General features: G+C 33.8%; 1 protein-coding gene across 4 annotated transcripts in view; it reads left to right on the top strand.

Annotated features, from left to right (window-relative positions):
* The window catches only part of LOC121428694 (protein transport protein Sec16A-like), a 49,796-nt gene extending 29,588 nt beyond the window's left edge, over window positions 1-20,208 (top strand). For 3 of the 4 annotated variants that reach the window (XM_041625500.1, XM_041625501.1, XM_041625502.1), the window contains exons 23-28: window positions 851-934; window positions 2,066-2,312; window positions 2,766-2,906; window positions 4,750-4,865; window positions 7,106-7,168; window positions 15,874-20,208. In XM_041625500.1, coding sequence (XP_041481434.1) covers window positions 851-934; window positions 2,066-2,312; window positions 2,766-2,906; window positions 4,750-4,865; window positions 7,106-7,168; window positions 15,874-16,095 — 873 coding nt within the window. In that variant the 3' untranslated portion in view covers window positions 16,096-20,208. The remainder of the gene's footprint in view (window positions 1-850; window positions 935-2,065; window positions 2,313-2,765; window positions 2,907-4,749; window positions 4,866-7,105; window positions 7,169-15,873) is intronic. The other variant, XM_041625503.1, reaches the window with a different exon arrangement.
* The last annotated feature ends 337 nt before the right edge of the window (window positions 20,209-20,545 follow it).

Raw genomic sequence — 20,545 nt, forward strand, 5'->3', positions numbered from 1 at the left:
TGATCATAGCACTGATAGTAATCATAAATAGAGATTAACAATTGATCATATGATTGATTGTATCTCTTTGTGTAACAGGCCACATGTCTGTCTTCACTCACACATTGGTGTATGGGATAGTATATGTACATTTGTAACTTTGTGAATGGTGTAGTTGAGTAGTAGATTTGGCATAAATGGTAATAGGAATGCTTGCAAAATACCTATTGTTAAAGTATATAGTTTTTTTTAACATGAATGTAAATCATTGAATGGTATAATTTGCATGTGAGAATGCTTTAGAAAAAATACTTGCAATTGTAGGCAAACATTTCTGGGGCATGATGGTGTTCCATTTGTGAATGTTGTGATATGAACTAATAGTTGTTTTAATTATATGTGCATATTATGATTTCATGGCACTGTTGTTCACTGCCCGATCTTAAAAAAAAATATGCTGTAGGGTAGTTCTTGCTAAATCAGTTAGTAGTCTAATTTAGTTGTTGATTTATAGCTCTACTTGTGCAACATCTGGAGGTTTAGATTAAAATGAAAATTTATAAAATGTTAGAAAATGCCTATTGATGCATGCTATCTTTATCATAAGATACTTTAAATTGGCCAGAGTTACCAGTTAGTACAATAAAAGTAATGATTCCTACATAGCTCGTTTTTTTCATTGATAGTTCTGAGTTGGGCAGGTAGAGCTTTGATTGAACTGTATCACTTATTTCTCCCACTTCAGTGATGAAAATATCCTTATAATCAATCACTTAAGGTATTCAGTGTGGATGAAATACATGTAATGGAATATTTATATTCAATGGTTGTGTTAAGGGCTTATTAGTGTAATGTAAGTTTGCTCTAACAGTCCTCACAGGGCGGCTGGCTAAGGTGGTTCAACAAAAAGCTTGGCGGTTCTAATATCCATCTCCCTGATGATACAAAGAAAACGGTAAGCTAACATAACAACTTTGTTACATTTGCCTGGCAGCAATTGCTCCTGTGGGAATCTGCACATTAAGGCAACATTAAACCAAACACCAAACCTTCTCTAATCCTAGATTTCATTCAGATTATTCTAAACATTAATACATTCCTAACATTCCTATATCTTCTGAGAGATTCAGACAGGAGCAACTGTTAGCTCACATTCATGATTCTTTGTTCAGGCTTTGAAACTTGCTTGTGATTATTAAAATGATGATGAATTGATGATGCTGATGAGTGATGATGGTGATGATTTTGATAATAATTGTGATGATGACATATTTTTAAGATGATGGCGAATTGGCGATGTTGTATTATCTTACCTTGACTTGTCACATAATCATGTCAGGTAATATGATAGCAATTACAGAGGTAGTAATGATTGTGGTGGTGATAATGATGATGGTGATGAGTATGATGAGGTTGATGAAGAAGATGATGATGATATTAATGATGATGGTGATGATGAGGATGATGATGATGGTGATGATGATGATGATGATGATGATGAGGATGAGGAGGCTGATGATGACATTAATGATGATGATGGTGATGATGAGGTTGATGAAGAAGATGATGATGATGACAACGACATTAATGATGATGATTGTGATGAGGATGACATTAATGATGATGATGGTGATGATGATAATGAAGTTGACGATGATGATGATAGTGAGGATGATGATGAGGAGGAGGAGGGTGATGATGACATTAATGATGATGATGACGACAACATTAATGATGATGATGACAACGACATTAATGATGATGATGACGACATTAATGATGATGATGATGACATTAATGATGATGATGGTGATGATGATAATGAAGATGACGACGATGATGATAGTGATGATGAGGAGGGTGATGATGAGGATGATGATGATGATGATGATGATGATGATGATGATGATGATGATGATGATGATGATGATGATGATGATGGTGATGATGATGATGATAATGATGATGAATGTAAACACATGATGATGATGAAGGTGTTGATGGTGATGATGACATAATGATGATGTTGATGGTGATGATGATATTCATGATTAATCAATTTGGCAAACCCCTTCTCCCTCAACAGATCGAATGGGACCCTGTCAAAAAGCAGTGGGTCAACAAGGCAGAAGATGCGGACGAAGCTGACAGTGGACCCCCTCCTCCACCCCCCTCGGATAAAGAAATCTCTGGCCCTGCGCCTCCTGCTGCCGGCCCACCAGCTACCTCACAGCCACCTATATCAGCCCCTGGGCTTGGAGGAGGGCTTGGTGGAGGGCTAGGGCAAAAATCGGCCCCTCCTGCTGGGGTTAACAAATTTTCTCGCAAGTTTGGTGAGTTATCATGCATTTGTTGGCACTGGAAGAAAATTGCAATCCATTGATTTCAAGTCAAAAAAATCAGTAATTGTGAATCTTGTAATGGATTTCAAATTAGTAGTGGAAGGAGGGCTTTATAATAAAAAGGATTGCAATAATAAAAAAATGACAGTATCAAATGTTGATCATGTCCATTTTCATGACGCTCTGACAAATTTACAAAAAAAAATGAGTACGGAAAAATAAATTTGATTATCAATCATTTGAGGTGCATAATCCTATACAATTAGAAATAAAACGTTATTTATATTGTTAATATTATTCCACTAAACAGCTTAATGACACTCTCCCAAGTTTCTCGTATTCGATATCTCTAAAGAATTGGTGTAAAAGACAAGAGAACAAGTAGTTCTCATTGTATTTCAGATGGAGTATTTGATGCCACTGTGTATCCTATTTTTTTTCTAGGTCCAGGTAACTATGTGGATGTTCTGAACAAAGGCAAGGGTACATCAGCACTGGCAAAGACAGGAGACACAAGTAGCCTTTTCCAGACCTTACCTGCTCCAAGCAATACTGCACCTGTGAATTTCTTCATTCCAGATTCGTGTAAGATATTTTTTCCTCTGGGATTACCATGGTGTTTTGATGTTTTCTTATTTGAAGTTTTGAAAAAGTTACAAGTTGTGTTAATTTAAAAGTTCAGTTTTCGTTTCATAAGGCATGTTCTCTATTCCCATACACGATTATCTTTTGTTAACAATTGAATTATTCATGATTACAAATGTTCATGTTTTCTAACCAGAGTTTATACCTACATAATCCAAGTGGCATATGTAGCCCCTCCCCAACATTTTTTTTGTGATAAATCATGACGTGAAAACCCAGCACTGCAACATTTCTTGATTTAGTTTTGTTGAACTTTTGAGACTAAATTTACAACGTCATAATGGTAAATTTATGTCACTGTGATCTAAGATCTTTAAAAGTGGAGCCCAGATGTTAGAGCGGAAAAATTGAATTTTGCTTATATTTTGCGATCAATCGCAACTATGGAAAGCCAGCAACGTCAACATATAAAATGCATGTTTGTTCAAAAAAAATATTCTAGATATGAACGTATATCCATTGATTTCTTGACAATTTGGTGTGATCTCCTTGTTTACAAAGGACATTTTGCAAATTTCCTGTAGAAAAAATTATGACACTGATGAATTTCCATAGAGTTACGATTGATTGGATCGATCATTACTATTTGTAAGACGGGGCCCTGGAGTTGCAATGTGTACTTCAATGGAGCAGTCCGTGCTTCGGAATATTTTATACAGTGCGTATCAAAAAAAAGTTTACACTTTGAAAAAGACCTGGGAATTAAAAAAATATACAACATGTGGGTATTTTTTCACATATAATCTTAGGTTTGGGTCTCATCTATCCAATGAAAGTAAAAGTTTTGACAGAATGTTACACTTGAGTGAGCACTGTCCATTTTTGTAAAGCTCGCAGAAATCTGTTTGCGCAGAAATGCTCGTTTTCACGCTGTGTCAAGTGGAAAGGGCGAAATCAAACTTACCCTGCAACACATTTCCCTTGCACTTTTAGTCAATTGAAATAAAACGGATACATTCAAGCATCTTGTAACAATTTTGCCGCCCAAATTGACATTTCAACACTTAAGAAGCATAACCTTTAACCTTTTTGTGCCAGCTGGATCTTAGAACATAACTGAATCTGAACAAAAGTTTATTTCAGACATCTTTATCATTTTTTCACTAAGTTTTTATCATTTAAAGTGGGTTTATATTTCATTTTTCATTTAATACTTGTTTCTCCACACTTTTCCCAAGCTTGACAATGATTATCAAAATGAAAATCAAGCCTTAGCCGTTTCATGTAAATTACAGCTCAGTGTAAAGCAAATATCGTCACGATGGCCTCGGTGTGTGGGGAAGTGGGGTGGGGCGCAATGCACTCTTCGAAGTGTTTTTGGCAAGGAAACAAGTTTAAAAAGGTAAAAGATATCTTCAAATCAATTTTCTTAGCTAAATTCCACATGTTCTTCATGATTAAGGTCTACTTTTATCCGCATAACTATTTAAAAGTTCTGCGCAAATCATTTTTCACTAACTTTTCAAAAGTGAGTGGTGCTCACTCAAGCGGAAATATTTTTCGACAGTTATATCGTCATTTGCTTAAATGGATCTGTACCAATGTTAAAGTGTGGAAAAATCTTCAGGAAATTACAAATGTATAATTTTACAGGATTTTTTCAAAGTGTAAACTTTTTTTGATACGCACTGTATATTGATATATACATGTAGTGCCTTACAGCTATGTGTACATAAGTTGTTAGCCATACATCTTAAGTAGCATTTTTTTCATAACACTACCCAAAATCGAAGCTATTATTCTAGTCAAAATTTTACTCGTTTTTTTTTTCCTGAACCATCAGCTGCCTCGGAGGACACACAGACCTCTAATCAGGAAGGCGATCCTCAAGTGGGCAACCCAGGGTCACGACCTCACAGTCCACACAGAGAGCAAGGGGGAGGACAGCAAAGTGAAAACGTAAGTTATCAGTACAGTTCACGTCAATGTTCCATGCCTGATATTAATTATGTCTACTATGCCATACTTTATTCACTGAATACAGCTGCATAAAAATATAGATACGAGTCAATTCAATTCAGTTTTGGAAGTTGTTACATCCGAAATGTTTTAAAAATCTTTGTTCCTGTTGATATATGTCAACTTTATTGTTTTGTGTTTCTTGTAAATCTCCACACGTATTTAGGGTCCAGTTTCATGGATTTTTATCGTATCACTGCTTCATTGGAAAAAGCAACACAGACACTCTTGTTTTATATTTCATTTGTTCAATATTTATTTATTTTTTCATTTCTTCATGTGAGCTTTTTCAAATGTTGGTTCATTTTCAGTTTGATGGTTAGGTATTTCAGTGATGATGATGAAGAAAGTTCACATTTTGATTCCCCATGTTATAGCTTGTGAGATTTAAAAGTTCATTTTATTTTAATTTTTGTGCACTTTGATCAATATAAATTTATTTTTGTTGCCCTTTTAATTTGCGCCTGATAGTCCTAATAATCCTGTAAAAATTATTGAATACTATTTTACAATTTGTATCCAAGTATTATTGGTTTGTATGGTTGTTTCGCATATTGAGCCCAAATTCAATGTAACGATATCTTTACTTATTCACTTTATTATGCCTTCCAAAATGTATTTTGTCTTGGAATCTTGTTAATGATACTTACCATTATATGCCTGATGTGCATTTTGATTCCATGATTATTTAGCATGTTTTCATTGACCTCAATTTAAATGAGCTTTTGGTGGTGGTCTGCCTAGCAAACATTAATTTTGATTTTCAGTATTTCAAGAGTTTTCAGGTAATTAGAATCACAACTCCGATGCATGTGTGTTTGTTAATACCATGCTTTTTCTCAATAATGTTGGGGCATGGGGGGGGGATGGTTGTGGGGAAATGAAAAGAGATTTATTCCCCTAAAAAGCCACACAGTGCAACAATTATATCATTTTAGAGTAAAGTTCAAACGACAAATCGAACCATGTACAGTATTCAGTTTTTATTCTGACCAAAGATTGTTCTGAATATTTTGTATTTCTGTGTATGTAAATCTATATGCAGCATTCAAATCTATTTATAACACATGAATGACATTTTTTTATCAAGTGACAAGTTTGTCGGTTTTATGATATTTGGAAGTAATTTTAGTTCACTAAATTACTAAAAAGGGATTATGAATTTCTTCCCTCCCCCCCCCCATCAATATCAAATGGAGGAAATTATTAAAGATAGCATTCTCAGTAAGACACTGAATGGATAATTGTTGGGAAAAGTTGGATACAAATATACCATGTTCAGAGGGTTGATTTCTTTGAATAAAATCATTGAAATAATGAAAGGAATATTTTTGTCCCTCGGATCTGTTAATAGTCTAGCAACACATCATTATTATACACTACCATAAATACCAGAATTTCATTTATTTAATAGTATATCCACTTGCTCTTCATGATTATCGTTCACATATAGGTCTGCCTGTTTGCCCAAGTGTTGTGCTTTTTGAAAATATTGTCATATAGCGTCATGGATTGGTTCTTTTTATTTAATTTTATTTTATTTCAAATTTTTGTGATCTAAGACGGTCCAAGTTTATGAATTGAAATTAGATTGCTTTTAGAAATTTGAGTGCAGCTTTTAAGTTTTATTCAACTTTCCCAGTCTTCATGAAGTGTTATGAATTCTGCAGAGATAAATACAGTGGGTATTGGCCAAGTAGGAATAACGGGCTACTGCAGAGGCACTCAAATATTTCACGCATTTCAAACAAGTAATTCTTTGATCTAGTCATGCCGGAAGACTTCAAAAATGGAGCACAACTTTTTCTACCAGTATTTCAACAAATTTTTTACATTAAAATAAGCCATTAGATACTGAATTCCGCTATTCCCATATACTTTACATATGGACCAACTGATTTTAGCATGCAATGAGCCAAAGATTTGTGATCATGATATTACATAAAAGATTAATAATAAGACATGACACAAAGGACAGCGAAATCTGATGCAGGGGAAGGTGACAGTTCTATATACATGTACATCTAGGCCATCTTTCAGAATTACTTTGAATGGTTACCAACTTCGATAGAATGATTAAGTTTCCCCTTCCTATTCAAAAGAGCATGGATGGCCTCAAAACCCTTTTAGGCATGGCTGTCTGAATAAAATACCCTGGTTGCTTTTTACTCCTTGTACAGCTTTCACGCTCTAGTTCGATGAGCGATCTCTCCAATGAGGTCAGTCAGCATATGTCCCATCAGGTATAGCCATTATTAAAGACAAGCAGCATCTTTTAATGTTCGCTCTGTTCCCTCTGTTGTAGCATTGTACTGCGCAGTTGAGTAGCGAGTGGTGCGCAGCCCCTTTTCCCCAGGCTTGCATGACTCGAAGGCCTGTTCTGATTCTGTAATGTAAAATGCTCCATCCGTAAGATTATTCTGTTCTGTGTGAATCAGAGTATATAAAAGTGTGTTTGGGTAAGAGTAAAAGGATTTATAAGCACATGATCCTCTGAAAAATTACCATTCGGAATAAAATTGTTTTCTGTCAAAGTTGAAGTTCATTAATTTTCATCGCACAAGTTCTTATACATGTACATGTGTTTCCCTGGCAGTGAGCATGTCCCTATTGAAATGACATGTGCTTTGAGGGATGCGTAGCCCCATTTCACAGTGAAGCTTTTCTGCGGGATAAAATGCTTGGCAGTGGGAACAGTGCTCGCTTTTAGCCTAGCTAGATGTCTGCATTATTAACAACCATGATTTTAAGTTTTCATTCATTTACTACCCTCCCACTGCGTATAAATGGTCCCTTATTGCTGGCTCAACATTGATTACTAACAGCACTTACGATATCATATTTCATGTGTAATTTGATCAGTATGTTTACGCAAGGAGGTGTTTGTAGATGCTTTAGGTGTGGACATTTCAACCGTTATCATTTCATGCATGCCCATTCATTTGTGTGCTCCCTCAATGTTAATGATTTTCTTTTTTATACCACTGTGTATTCCATTTATATTCATTGTATAAATGTTTCTTTTTTTTTATTGATACCAGATTGTATGGCCAGTATTCTCAGAAGAGGTTTCAGTTGTTATCATGTTGCAAAACCATGGACTAAGATATTAGCGTGCGCCTTTTGCAAAGGGTGCCTACATGTATATGAGAAACCAGCATAGCCATGGTTTTGTACCATGGTACAATTGAAACCTCTTTTGATAGTATAGGCCTAAATGTTAATGTTGTTTTACATGGATGTCAGTATTTGGTCGTACGTAGTTGGGTCATTTTGTGATGAATGAGGGGGGGGGGATTACAAAATAGATGATCATGGATGTTTTTTATAATGCTCACTTTCTCGATTTCAGTTGCATTCTGACATTGATTCTATGGATTGATAATAGTTTTGATGTTCCCATGGTTTTATTTAGTCAGATTACTTTTTTTCTGTATTTTAACCTTATCTAGGCCAGGGTATTTTGGGAGTTCATATGGGGGGGGGGGCTCCCAGGCCCCCTCTTGAGATCTTGGCCGTTGGCCGTGCGATCGCATCGAAAATTGGCACGCAGGTTGTCTTGGACATTATCTACAAAATTGTATAGTAATTTATTTCATGCAAATTGGTAGAAAGTGATTATGCTAATTTATACATAATTAGTATGCAAAATCATACTTTTTCCTCTAACTCCCTAAATAAAGCACCAAATGTTCTAATTTTTGGTGTAGAAACTTTCTTTGGTGTTCTTAGCAAGTGTACATGCAAAAATTGCAATATCAGATCAATTTTGTATGTATTATATTGTTACTTTCAATTTCTTATGTATTTCTTTGTTTTTTGGACCTTTTGTTTTTCATTGTTTTTTCAATGAAATTTGTTGGGGACTCTTCTGAGATCATAAATAGCATAAAATGAATACATTTGGACCAGTAAAACTGAAAATAATCACACTATTACCCTTTTTACACAGGCTAAAATTTCCTTAACCCCGTACTATAGGTGGGGCTAAATTGCCATTTAGCCCCACCTATAGTACGGGGTTAAGCTTAGCCCACTTTCTTTTTACACAGCATTTTTGCAAAGTGGGCTAACCCCACCTTTAATACGGGATTATTTGGCCCTGCAAAAAAGCAGGGTTATCCCAGCAATTGCGGTGCTAAGAGCGATAGTACGGGGTTAAGATCGCTAGTGTAAAACGAAAGTGGGCTAAGCTTAACCCCGTACTATAGGTGGGGCTAAATGGCAATTTAGCCCCACCTATAGTACGGGGTTAAGGAAATTTTAGCGTGAGTAAAAAGGGTACGAGTGAAATACTTGTACTACGAATGATCGACAAAAACCACTAGTCCGGGGTTAGCGAGTTTCGTGTGTGAAAAGCAAGCATTCCTTATCCGGGGTTAGCAATAACAATTTGGCATGTGTGAAAAGGAAAAATAATAGTACGGGGTTAGCGATAGTCCGGGGCTAAGAAAGTCTTGTGTAAAAAGGGTATATGACTTTTGGTCGAAACCACAATTTGCATTGACTTTGTACACAAAATAATGTTTTTGAGCAATATTTGATCTGACATGCACTTACATAGTGTTGTGTAATTTCGGAACCGCATACCTGGATGACGCAAAACTGGTCTCAAAAATTGCGCAAGACTTAAAAGAAAAAGTCAGTGACCGGCGCAGTCCTGGATAGGTTTAAGAGAAATTCATTATTATTTTTTTTTTCAACTAACACTCTATTTTCACCTAATAGAGAGTTCTTACCATAACATCATTGTCACCTCAGAAAGACCTTAATCAAGACTGTATATTTATCGTCAGTATGGACAAAGGCCAAGCACACCCAACATCAGTTGTTATCAATAATAATAAATATGGAAAGATAAACAAGCACGACACTTTAAAGTTTATCAGAATCAGATGTGTCCGTATCCTGGTCGGTATGCAAATGGGAACCGATGACATCACCCCCTTATACTGCTAGTATTCATATGAAATATATATGAAATTATACATTGATTTCATATTTCTCCTCATTGTGATGTGAAACAAGGTTTGATTCCTCCCTGAGCATACTGAATTGCCATTGCTGCAACCCATAGGGTGACTCCAAGTGCAGTTTTGAATATGGTGTTGGTGATTTGACAACACCAAAATGGAACTTGAAATAACTTATTGTGATTATAAATAATGTATATTTCATTTAATGAAATACAGAAAAAAAATGAATATGTGATGTCTACTCATTTGCATATAGTGTCCTTGTGCATATCCCTGTTTTGTAAAAATAAGCAAAAGTTCCATCGATATGCTTGATTGGATTTTCTCTATTTGTTCAGACCAAATGATAGTTGGGATGGACTTGATCTTTAAATACTGTAGGTATTATTATTAACCAAGGTCTAGGTCCAGACTGACCAATAATGTAAGTTTACACACTTCTATGGAATATAATTTCATCGTAACTAACACAGTGTAATTCATCTTATATTTGTATCTGTTTTGCATTTCATCGCAAAATGACTTCTCAAACATGTTATTGCAGGATTAAAAGATTAGTATTGCTATGTTAATGAGGTAGGGAGCTCTAGGCATTCCAGAAAAGTTTGGTTTAAACCTAATGCTATGAACCCATCAACCTACTTCTCTCTCTCACACATGCACACACACACACACACCTACATGTAAATAAGAAGTACATATTCAATTACATATATATGCTGAATTTAATTTTTTTTATTTATATTGGAGAAAGAAATCATTATTTCAAAGTTTAAGTTCACTCTTGTCATATCATCATGTACATAACCTTTGTTTATCATCCTGCTATGGCTATTACCATATGTGAATACATTACTGGCAATTAACATATATATAAGAGTGTAAAATTTACACATTTTACACTCTTATATGTTAATTGGCAGTAATGTATTCACTACTGCCCATTAACATATAAGAGTGTAAAATGTGTAAATGCAATTTATGAAAATAAAGTTTCTTTTGGGGGACTTTTGTATGGCTAGCTGTATATAAAAACCTCAAATATATTTATATTTTGGTATTGGATTCTTGATGTTGGCATTGCATTTTTAAAGGGCCAACTGTTATAGTATAGTCCAATTGGAAGCTAACATTGTGTTTAGGTACCTAGTTGTTAATCACATCCAATTTCTAAACAATGTAAGCCCCTCCCCCCCCCCCCTTTGAATTAATCATGAAAGTGGTATTTTTGTGAAATCATTTCATTGTATCACTTAACATCATTGCACAGTATTAAGTTTTTGAACAGTTTGGGGTTTACATTCTGTACTATACCTCAGTGTGATACTTTTTTTTCTAATACCATGAATTGAAATCAGGTTATCTGAAAATCTGACAATATCAAACATGAATGAAATAATGCCAAAACTGCGCTTTTAAAATTTTGAGCTCATTATGCTTAAGTACGCTTTTACTCAATGCTTATGGCCAGCAGACTTGATATCACAAATTAATTAACCGCCATTCAATAAAATAAAAAAAAGTATACCATACTAACCCTCTAAGACTTCTAAAAAAGTTTTTAAAAAGTAGATAAAATTTACCAAATGGCATCTACAGTCAAATATGACCTATGATTTATTGAAGCATTTGATTTAATATCCTTTCTCTATGCTACTCTATCACAATAATTAACTCATGAAATATTAATGTCTCTCTTTTTTCATCTATATTTCTGAATTTAACAATTTCATGTCTAACACGGTACAAGTACTATAACACCATTTTTAAAGTGTTGCCAGTGTTCTTAGAAGAAAAAAAATGAAAATAATAAAAGCATATATGCATTATATGAAGTATGGAGCGATTGATTTAATTGCTTGGGAAACTATTATATCATGTTGATTAATGGTAAAGTGTAAACATGTTTTTATTCATGTCAATTTACTTCTTTTAAAATTGATTATCAATATCATGCATTTTTACATGTACATGTACTTTCAAGTGTAATGGAACCCTCTCTTCATGTATTTTCCTGTTTTTAGAAAGTTGTATTGTTTTGTTATTGAGTGTATTTGATCAGTTTGTTTATTATCATTATTTTTTTTTATTTCTGTTTGATGTATTTGATTCTCTGACATACTCAAGTGTTTTCAAGTAATTTTTCAAGCAAGAGATATCAGACTGTTGTGACCAAAGTTTTGGCCGAGTCATTACTTTTATAAAAAAAAAATGTTTAAACGTTGTAAATTAACAGGCGGTTACGTTTATCCGTGTAAAGTGAAAAAAAGTTTAAAAAAGAAATTCACTGAAAAACACCCTTAAAATTGCCAAAATATTCCCAAATTCATATCATATTGTTGTGAACTGAATTCAGAATGTATATTTCAGTAATGGAATCATCCTTATTTGAAGAGAAAATGAAGTGAAACTGTAATATTTCCGTCCAAAAAGACGGCAGATTCATATTTTCAAGTCTAGATTTAACACGAATGTAAGTTTATGGGGACACATAAAAGTCATACAGTTTGGTCTTTGGATCGTTCTACTTAAAAAATGGCATCCTACAAAATGTGGATAAATTTGATAATCTGTCAATATTTTCCTATTTTGTTACTTTTGATGAAGATATTTAGCTACAAAGTTATGATATATAATCCAAAATCATCACTTCAATCAACTTTTTTTCATGCGAGCAACCACCTTGGAATCTGACATCTATTCATTCATCATCAAACTTTAAAAATGAAACAGTTCTGCTCTTCATTCGGATTATAATATCTTTTAAAATATTTTCTTGCAAACAACCATATTTTTTGTAATTTGGGACAGATGAAACAATAAACATGAAATCTTTTTATTTTTGGTCTGAAAATTAAGTGAAATAATTATTTTTATGTATATCATATTTTAATTGATTATTTCCATGGCTGTATGGTTCTTTCACTTAGAAAATTCTATTACAGATGTAAGATTTCATTGTATTCTATTTTTTCCATCCATAAATTATCCCCAAAATTTTCAATAGAGGCATATTTTTTAGATATGATATAGCAAACAAAAAGAAGAATGATTGTCTCATTTTTAAAGTAAGGTTTGATGTTGAATGAATAGATGTCAGTTTCCAAGATGGCTGCTCGCATGATAGAGACGTCCCATTAAAGACAGCACTGTTGCCATTCTCTGTTTGGTCAATGAAGGACGTCTGATGTGTAATGTAAGTAGGCCTATATTAAATGTGGTCGGTGATAGATGTGTGCACCAGTCGTTTCTGGCAAATATGTAAGCATTGTGACAAATTAAAGTTGAGGTGTTTCGTAGTTTACACATTTGTGTATTTATTGGCTCTTGACAAATTTAACTGATCAGTTCTGAGGTTGTAAAAAAGTGGCATCATAGACAATATTTCATGATATAGCAACATAGCTGTCTCTTATCATGCTGAGTATCAGTGGCATCATTGCCGTCTCTTAAAGGTCGAGTCCACCCCAGAATAATGTTGATTCGAATAAAAAGAGAGAAAACAAACTAGCATAACGCTGAAAATTACATCAAAATCGAATGTAAAATAATAAAGTTATGACATTTTAAATTCTCACTTACTTTTCACAGAACAGTGATATGCACAATTTAGTGACATGCAAATTAGACAGCCAATGATGTCCTTCACTCACTATTTCATTTGTTTTTTATTGTTTGAATTGTATAATATTTCATTTTTTACAGATCTAATAATTAGGATCAACTTGACTGAAATGTATAGTTTTAAACAATGCTTAATTCCACTGGTAAGGGAGGATTTAATTGTTGTTTCACTTGACAATGAGGAGAAAATTAGAATATTTATATATCTGAATAAAATACAAAAAAATAGTGAGTAGATGACGTCATCAGTCTGCTCAGTTGCATACCGACCACGATGTGCATGTAACTGTTTGTTAAATTGAGCAAAACTTTAAAATTCAGATCTAGACTCATTTTATCAATCCATATTAAAAACATAGAAATTTGTCCTCCAATTGGCAGCACATATGTAAATAAACACTAGGGATGTATAAATTTGAAAATATTTGAACATTGAGGGAATATGAATATAAATGAACATATATTGCAATACAATGAAAAGGAATCGGCAAAATATTGATGGAAGAGACCATGTAAAAGCAAAAAGTAAGAAGTCAACTGGATATAAAATTTGAGACAGAAAGTGGCAAGTAGAGAAAGGGAAGTGAAAAAGAGGGGAAACGGGGAAAGAGAGAGAGAGAGAGAGAAGGGAGTTACAGGGAATGAAGAAAAAAAAATTACAACATTGAGAGAAGATACATAGCTATACTTAAAGGGGAAGTTCACCCTGACAAAAAGTTTATTGTAAAAAAAGCAGAAACATCATAAAAAAATATTGCCGAAGGTTTGAGAAAAATTCATCAAATAATTGAAAAGTTATTAGAATTTCAATTATTTGATTTGTGACGTCATATGCGAGCAGCATTCCTACATAGCGAATGGTAAAAAAATCAATGAAATGTCATTTTCTCAGAAAATTGAAAATGATTTCACTGTAACTTTTGTATATCAATAGACAAATAATTTCACACCCGATCATGAAAAGAAACCAAAATTAAGTCATCAGGAACAATACAAAATTTGAAATTCATAAATTTTATATTACATAACACATGGAGCAGCTGCTCGTTAATGACGTCACAAATCCAAAATTTTGAACTCTAATAACTTTCTTACTCTTTAACGGATTTTCCTCAGACCTTCACCAATATTTTTTACTATTTTTTCTGCTATTTTTACAACAAAGTTTTCTTCAGGGTGAACTTCCCCTTTAAATAAAGTAATTGCATAACAAGAAGAATACATAAAAAAATGGACTTGTCCTCTAATATCATATTGACTATATTTTATGAAATGGCATCATCACTGTCTTTAATGTCATATTGACTATGATAAGGGCAACATCGCTGTCTCAATGTCATATTGACTATATTTCATGAAATGGCAACATTGCTGTCTCTTAATCTCATGCTGAGAGTATTTCATATAACGGATACAGTGCTATCTCTTTAGTTTCATATCATATTGATTATATTTTATGCAACTGCGTCATCGCTGTCTCTAATATCATGTTGAGATTACTTCATAAAACTGCAGTGCTGTCTCTTAATGTCATATTGACTATATTTCATGAAATGGCAACGCTGTTGTCTCTTAATATCATGTGACTATATTCAATCAACATTGCTGTCTCTTAATGTCATATTGACTATATTTAATCAACAGTGCTTTAATGTGTCCCCACGTACTCACATTGGTGTTGGATCTAGACTTGAAAATGCAAATCCAATCTTCCATCTTTTTGGACAGAAAAAATACGTACATGTGGTTTCACTTCATTTCCATTCAAATTTTAAATATTTTTAGTGAAATTATACATTAATTCATTTCAATGCATAATAATATGAATCAAAGGAACATTTGGTCAGTTATAAGGTATTTTGGTCACCTTTTCCCAAACAGTTTAAATGTTTACCAAAATTTGTAAACGCATTTTGTGTTGAACATTGTGTGAATGGCGGTTAAACTTTTTGACCCAGGCCTATGAAAAATATTAGTTCTCAAAAATATTTGTCACTTGTAATGAATTTCAGTGGTAGTTGGTTTCTGCTGAAGTCTGTTTGATGCTATTGTCTCCAATTCTTAATAGTATTTTCATCACATCTGAAAGTGTAGAAAGGTGCTATCTACTTGTATTATCTTCGGTGTACAGTACATGCATTTTATTTATTTTTTTTCTTTAACAACTATTTCCTGTATTCCTGACAATTTTTATCAGTGCAATAAAGTCTACTCAAAGATTATTTATAATGTGATCTTGTGCTGTTGAAATAATGAAAACAAACAACTGAACATTTCTACCTTATCCAGAAAAAGAAAGACTTCACTTCACTATGAAATACAACATATTCTCTTTTTCTCCTCTCCAGCCAACAACCCAGCCACCACCCTCCTGGCCACAAGAGGGCGCCAATGCCTCGCAACAACCTGCACAACAACCTGCCCAGCAGCCAGGGGTGCCCATGTTCTACAACCCTCAGTCGTTTGCCAATCAAGGAGGAGCAGCCACAGGGTTTGGGGTTGGGGGCAGCTCAGGGGGAGCGAGTAAGAGGGGGTATGGACAGCCCAGGCAGTACCCCAAGCAGAGGTGATGAAAAATGAGGATGATGATAATGGGTGATATTTATAGTAATGTTGATCTCCGAACTGTATGTGGAGGAACCGTCTCTATTTGTGACATTGGGCAGCCACCATCAATCACTCATACCACCCCCACAATCGCACACTCTTCTTTGTTTGTGAATGCGTCTTACTCTTAAAACTATTCAAAGCTTTGAAAAATGACTTTCTAGAAGCTGTGGCTGTACATTGCATTAATTATTCAGAAGTCTGTAACCATTATTTCACCTTTAATCATTGTGAAAATAAGTCAGTTGAATAATCATACAAATACAGTTGTCGAATGGTGTATGTGTAATGGCTGTTGCACATGAGTGTTATAATTCAGTGATGTAAACAGTATGTTAAATTCAATAAATAGTTCTGTTTGCTGAATGAACAGATCAGTGCATGGTCATTAATGTTTTGACAAAATGGCCTGTGTTTACACTTTTATTGGAAGCAGTATTGCATACATATGGTTAGAACCCACAAAAGGCATCAATTGAAGTAGAAATTTGCTGTCCACCAATCAAATTGCTCTATATCAGTAGCTTATAACAGTAGCTTGTTTAAACTTGTTGATAAACAGGCTCATACTTTGAATAGTATGTACTTTTCATGATCACTATTCAAGGATGGTCAATTTGAAAATATCTTCATTGTCAATTTGTATAAAATATGTAACCTCTCTATAGGATAGTCTGTATATCTTTTTACAAGATTACAAGCAGAAGGAAAATTTGTATGAAATATAAAAGAAAGGGCACACATGTATTATTTTTGTATACAGTAGTCATTTGAAAAGTTAAGAAAATAGCGACAATCTCCAACAATGTGTAAATGTATTCATATTGGTTAAATTCAACCCTACTTTCCTTCTGATGTTGGCATTGCGAGTTGTGTAAATTTGAAGCATTCTTCACACTGTATATACTAGCTCAAGCAGCTCAGCCCATCATTAAAAAAGAGAGAAAACAAAAACACTTCAGTGCCTCTTAAGAGTCTATACACACCTATAGACTATATGCATATGACGTTATAATCTTATATCGCCCTCCCTCAGAGGATATAGGAGTACATGTAAAAGGGAGTTGTCAGAGATGCACCAGCTGCAGATATCCAACGCATGTAAGGCAATGAATTCAGCCTCTAAGATGGCGGCATAATGACGTCATTGCATGAGGTCTATTGATTAGTATTATTGCATATGGCAGATATAGAGGAAAGTGTATTGGAGTTAAATGCATTGTGCTATAGTCAATAACTTATATGACTCAAAATATTTCAAACTGTAAAATGAAATGATATTTCACTCCCTCTCATGACAGTTTCTAAACTGTGCACAGGTGAAACAGATATTAAGGCATGATATTCTGGACCAGTAAGAACGACTCTGTAAGTATGAAGACTAATTGTTAATTAGTACTAAGTATTGTAGGACTGGAAGTGGAAAAAGTGTAGTTCAACTTTACATTAGAACATACCATTGTACAGAGAATTTATATGTCCACTTCAGTGATTTGAGACTTAATTTTTATTTGATAAATTTGCCTTTTATTAAATACATGAAGGAAAGGGGAGGCTGGTCTAAGAGAGAGAGAGAGAAAGAATGAATTGGAGGAGAGAAATAGGGAAGAGAGAGAGAGCAAGCACTAGAGAGAGAGATAACAAAGTTCAATCAGGCTTTTAAATATACACTGTAATTCACGTTATTTCTTGTATATTTCATTTTGTGCTGCTCTATAATACACATATACATGTAAGAACCTGGTCTCCAAAATATTTCGTATTTAACTATTACTGTTTGATAAGTGTATCACACATCAAAATATTCTTTATACTTTGATTTCTCGTCATTTTAGAAATGTTTTTCCTCAAAAGATGCATGTGAAAGGTTTCCATTTTGTTCAATTTATGTTCCTAGACAAGTCTTTTGATTCAACAACTGCTTATTTTTGTGATAAACATGTACCCAAATGTTATTGATTTATAGATGTTTTCACTAATATTGAACCAATGAAATGGGCTGCCATTTCAATAATTGAAACAATTTTACATGGTATGAGACTTACTTTTCCCACATTTTTACATTTAAGAATTCACCATTGTCACTTTAAATGATTGCAGACTGGCATAATATATCGCATAAAAGATTAAAATCTATCTTTAGTGAATGATGAATGATAACATAGAAAAACAAATTATGTGCAATTTATTGTTGATGTAGATACTTATTAAAGCTGGCTATTGAATATATCTGCCATGCTGTTATAATGAATTGACTATATAAGAAGAGATTTATGTTATTCTGTTCATTTTATGATTTATCATTAGTTTGGAATGAGCAGGATTTTGTTTATAATTGTAATGATTCTGTGTTCTCTATGATCTGTTTTAACTATTCTCCCATTGTGTCAACAGTATCGTATATATTGAAGAGATTTATAAGACCTACTTGATTAGGATTTTTGTTCTCCATGATTTCATATGTAGATTGTTTACATTCCAAGAAAACTTGATTGCAGAAGTAGAAGGTATTTAATGATAAAGCGTAACTTGATGCCTTTTATCCTCTTTAGCAGAAAAGTTATTTCTAAACCTACCATCATATCACCTTCCCTTTGTTAATAATCTCAATTCTGCTTGTGTATCCATCTTTTACTCTGTTTCCTTAGATGTGAACTGATATTTTCCCTCATAAGCATAGGCTTATATTGAATGGAAGACATGATTTGGCAGTCTATATACATCTGACTTATTAGCCAATCAGAGTCAACCTTTTATCTACTGATAGAATAAAGCTTGATTGTGATTGGTGAATGTAATGTCTGCTGTTTTCAAATTGGTTCATGTGGAAGAGTTCTTGTACTTTCTTTACATATGCAAGAACTTTTCTACATTATTTTACTGTTCAAATTTGACAATGCCAGATTAAAGAGGAAGAATTCTCATTTGATAGACTCATCCTCTTTTTTGTAGTAATGAGGAGGATTAAAGGTGATATCACTTCGAATTTTTTTATCATTTTCCATGTTTTAAGTCAAGGGCATGGTTTTGTAAATGTAATTTCATTCAATGCATTTGTTTCGGTCATATCATTTTCCTGCTAAATCATATTTCAAATATAGTGGTGCTCCAAACATATATTTTAATATAATTCAGATTTTGTAGAAGTGTGTGGAATGGATAATCTAGTAAAATAAGATAGGAATTGCTTAGGTGTGTTTGCTTTAAAAGTGAAATATATGAATATTGTATTCTTTTTTTTTCTTTTAATTTTCATAATTTTGGTCTTGTCCCACAAATTGATGTGAAATAGTATTTAGAATAAAAAAATTTGGTCTTTGACTGAAAGTAAAAGGTGGGATATTTTTAGGATATGTGATATATCCAGGTGGCTTTAAACTAATTGTAACATCTAGACCTTGAAATAGTCAATAACAGTTAAGTTGAGTGTCATTTGTACAAAGCAGAACATGCTTGCTGTAAATTGGCAGAGCTATATTCTCATTCATGTATTTATCCACAAATTTCCATCAGCAGTGTAAGTATGCCTTTAATAACAAGGCCCCGTCTTTACAGAGTTACGATTGATCCGATCAATCGCAACTATGGACGTTCAGCAACGTCAACATCTATTATGCATGTTTATTTTCAAGCTATGATGTATATTCATGCATTCATTGTTTTCTTGAAATTTTCACTGCGACTCTCTTTGCATACAGAGGACATTGTGCAAGTTTTTCGTAGAAAAACTTATGGCACTGACGGATTTCCATAAAGTTACGATTGTTCAGATCAATCGTCACTCTTTGTGAGACAAGGCCCAGATCTCTAGTTGTGAAAGAATCTGCACTTATTCTTTGTTGTTTATTTTCTTATTATTTTAATGATCGTATTTTTTAAGAGCATGCCAAATGGTGACCTCTGTATTGAGGCTATGATTGAACCATTCATGTATAGATGGAATGAAATATGATAAAATGATTCAATCATTATTGTTATTGTATTTCATAATCGAATGTCAGGCACATTATAGTGATTGCCCTGTAAGCTCATGAAATGGGGCAAATATGAAAAAAGAAGAATATGGAATATATGAATTTTTTGATATTGCACATTGCTGTTTATTGGTAGTTCTAAAGAATTGTGAAGGATGGGAAGAGAGCAAGTTAGTGTCCTGTAATAGGGAGTTTTTGCAATTGCAACGTGGACAGAATCGATATCACAGTAGATTTATTGAAAATGCCCCTCAAATGACAAAGACTTCTTGGTGGCTCTTTGCCATGAAGGGTATTTCAAAATGCATTCTCTGTGTTGTTGAAACATTAATGTGTCGTGTAAGCGAAAACTCCCACGAAGTAAACAGGAAAGGGGGATGGGGGAGTGATTGTGGTTAGAATAGAGGGTGTGAACACCAGTGGCAGAGGGCAATGAGGG

The sequence above is a fragment of the Lytechinus variegatus genome, chromosome 15, assembly GCF_018143015.1.
Source record: "Lytechinus variegatus isolate NC3 chromosome 15, Lvar_3.0, whole genome shotgun sequence".
Lineage (NCBI taxonomy): Eukaryota > Metazoa > Echinodermata > Echinoidea > Temnopleuroida > Toxopneustidae > Lytechinus > Lytechinus variegatus.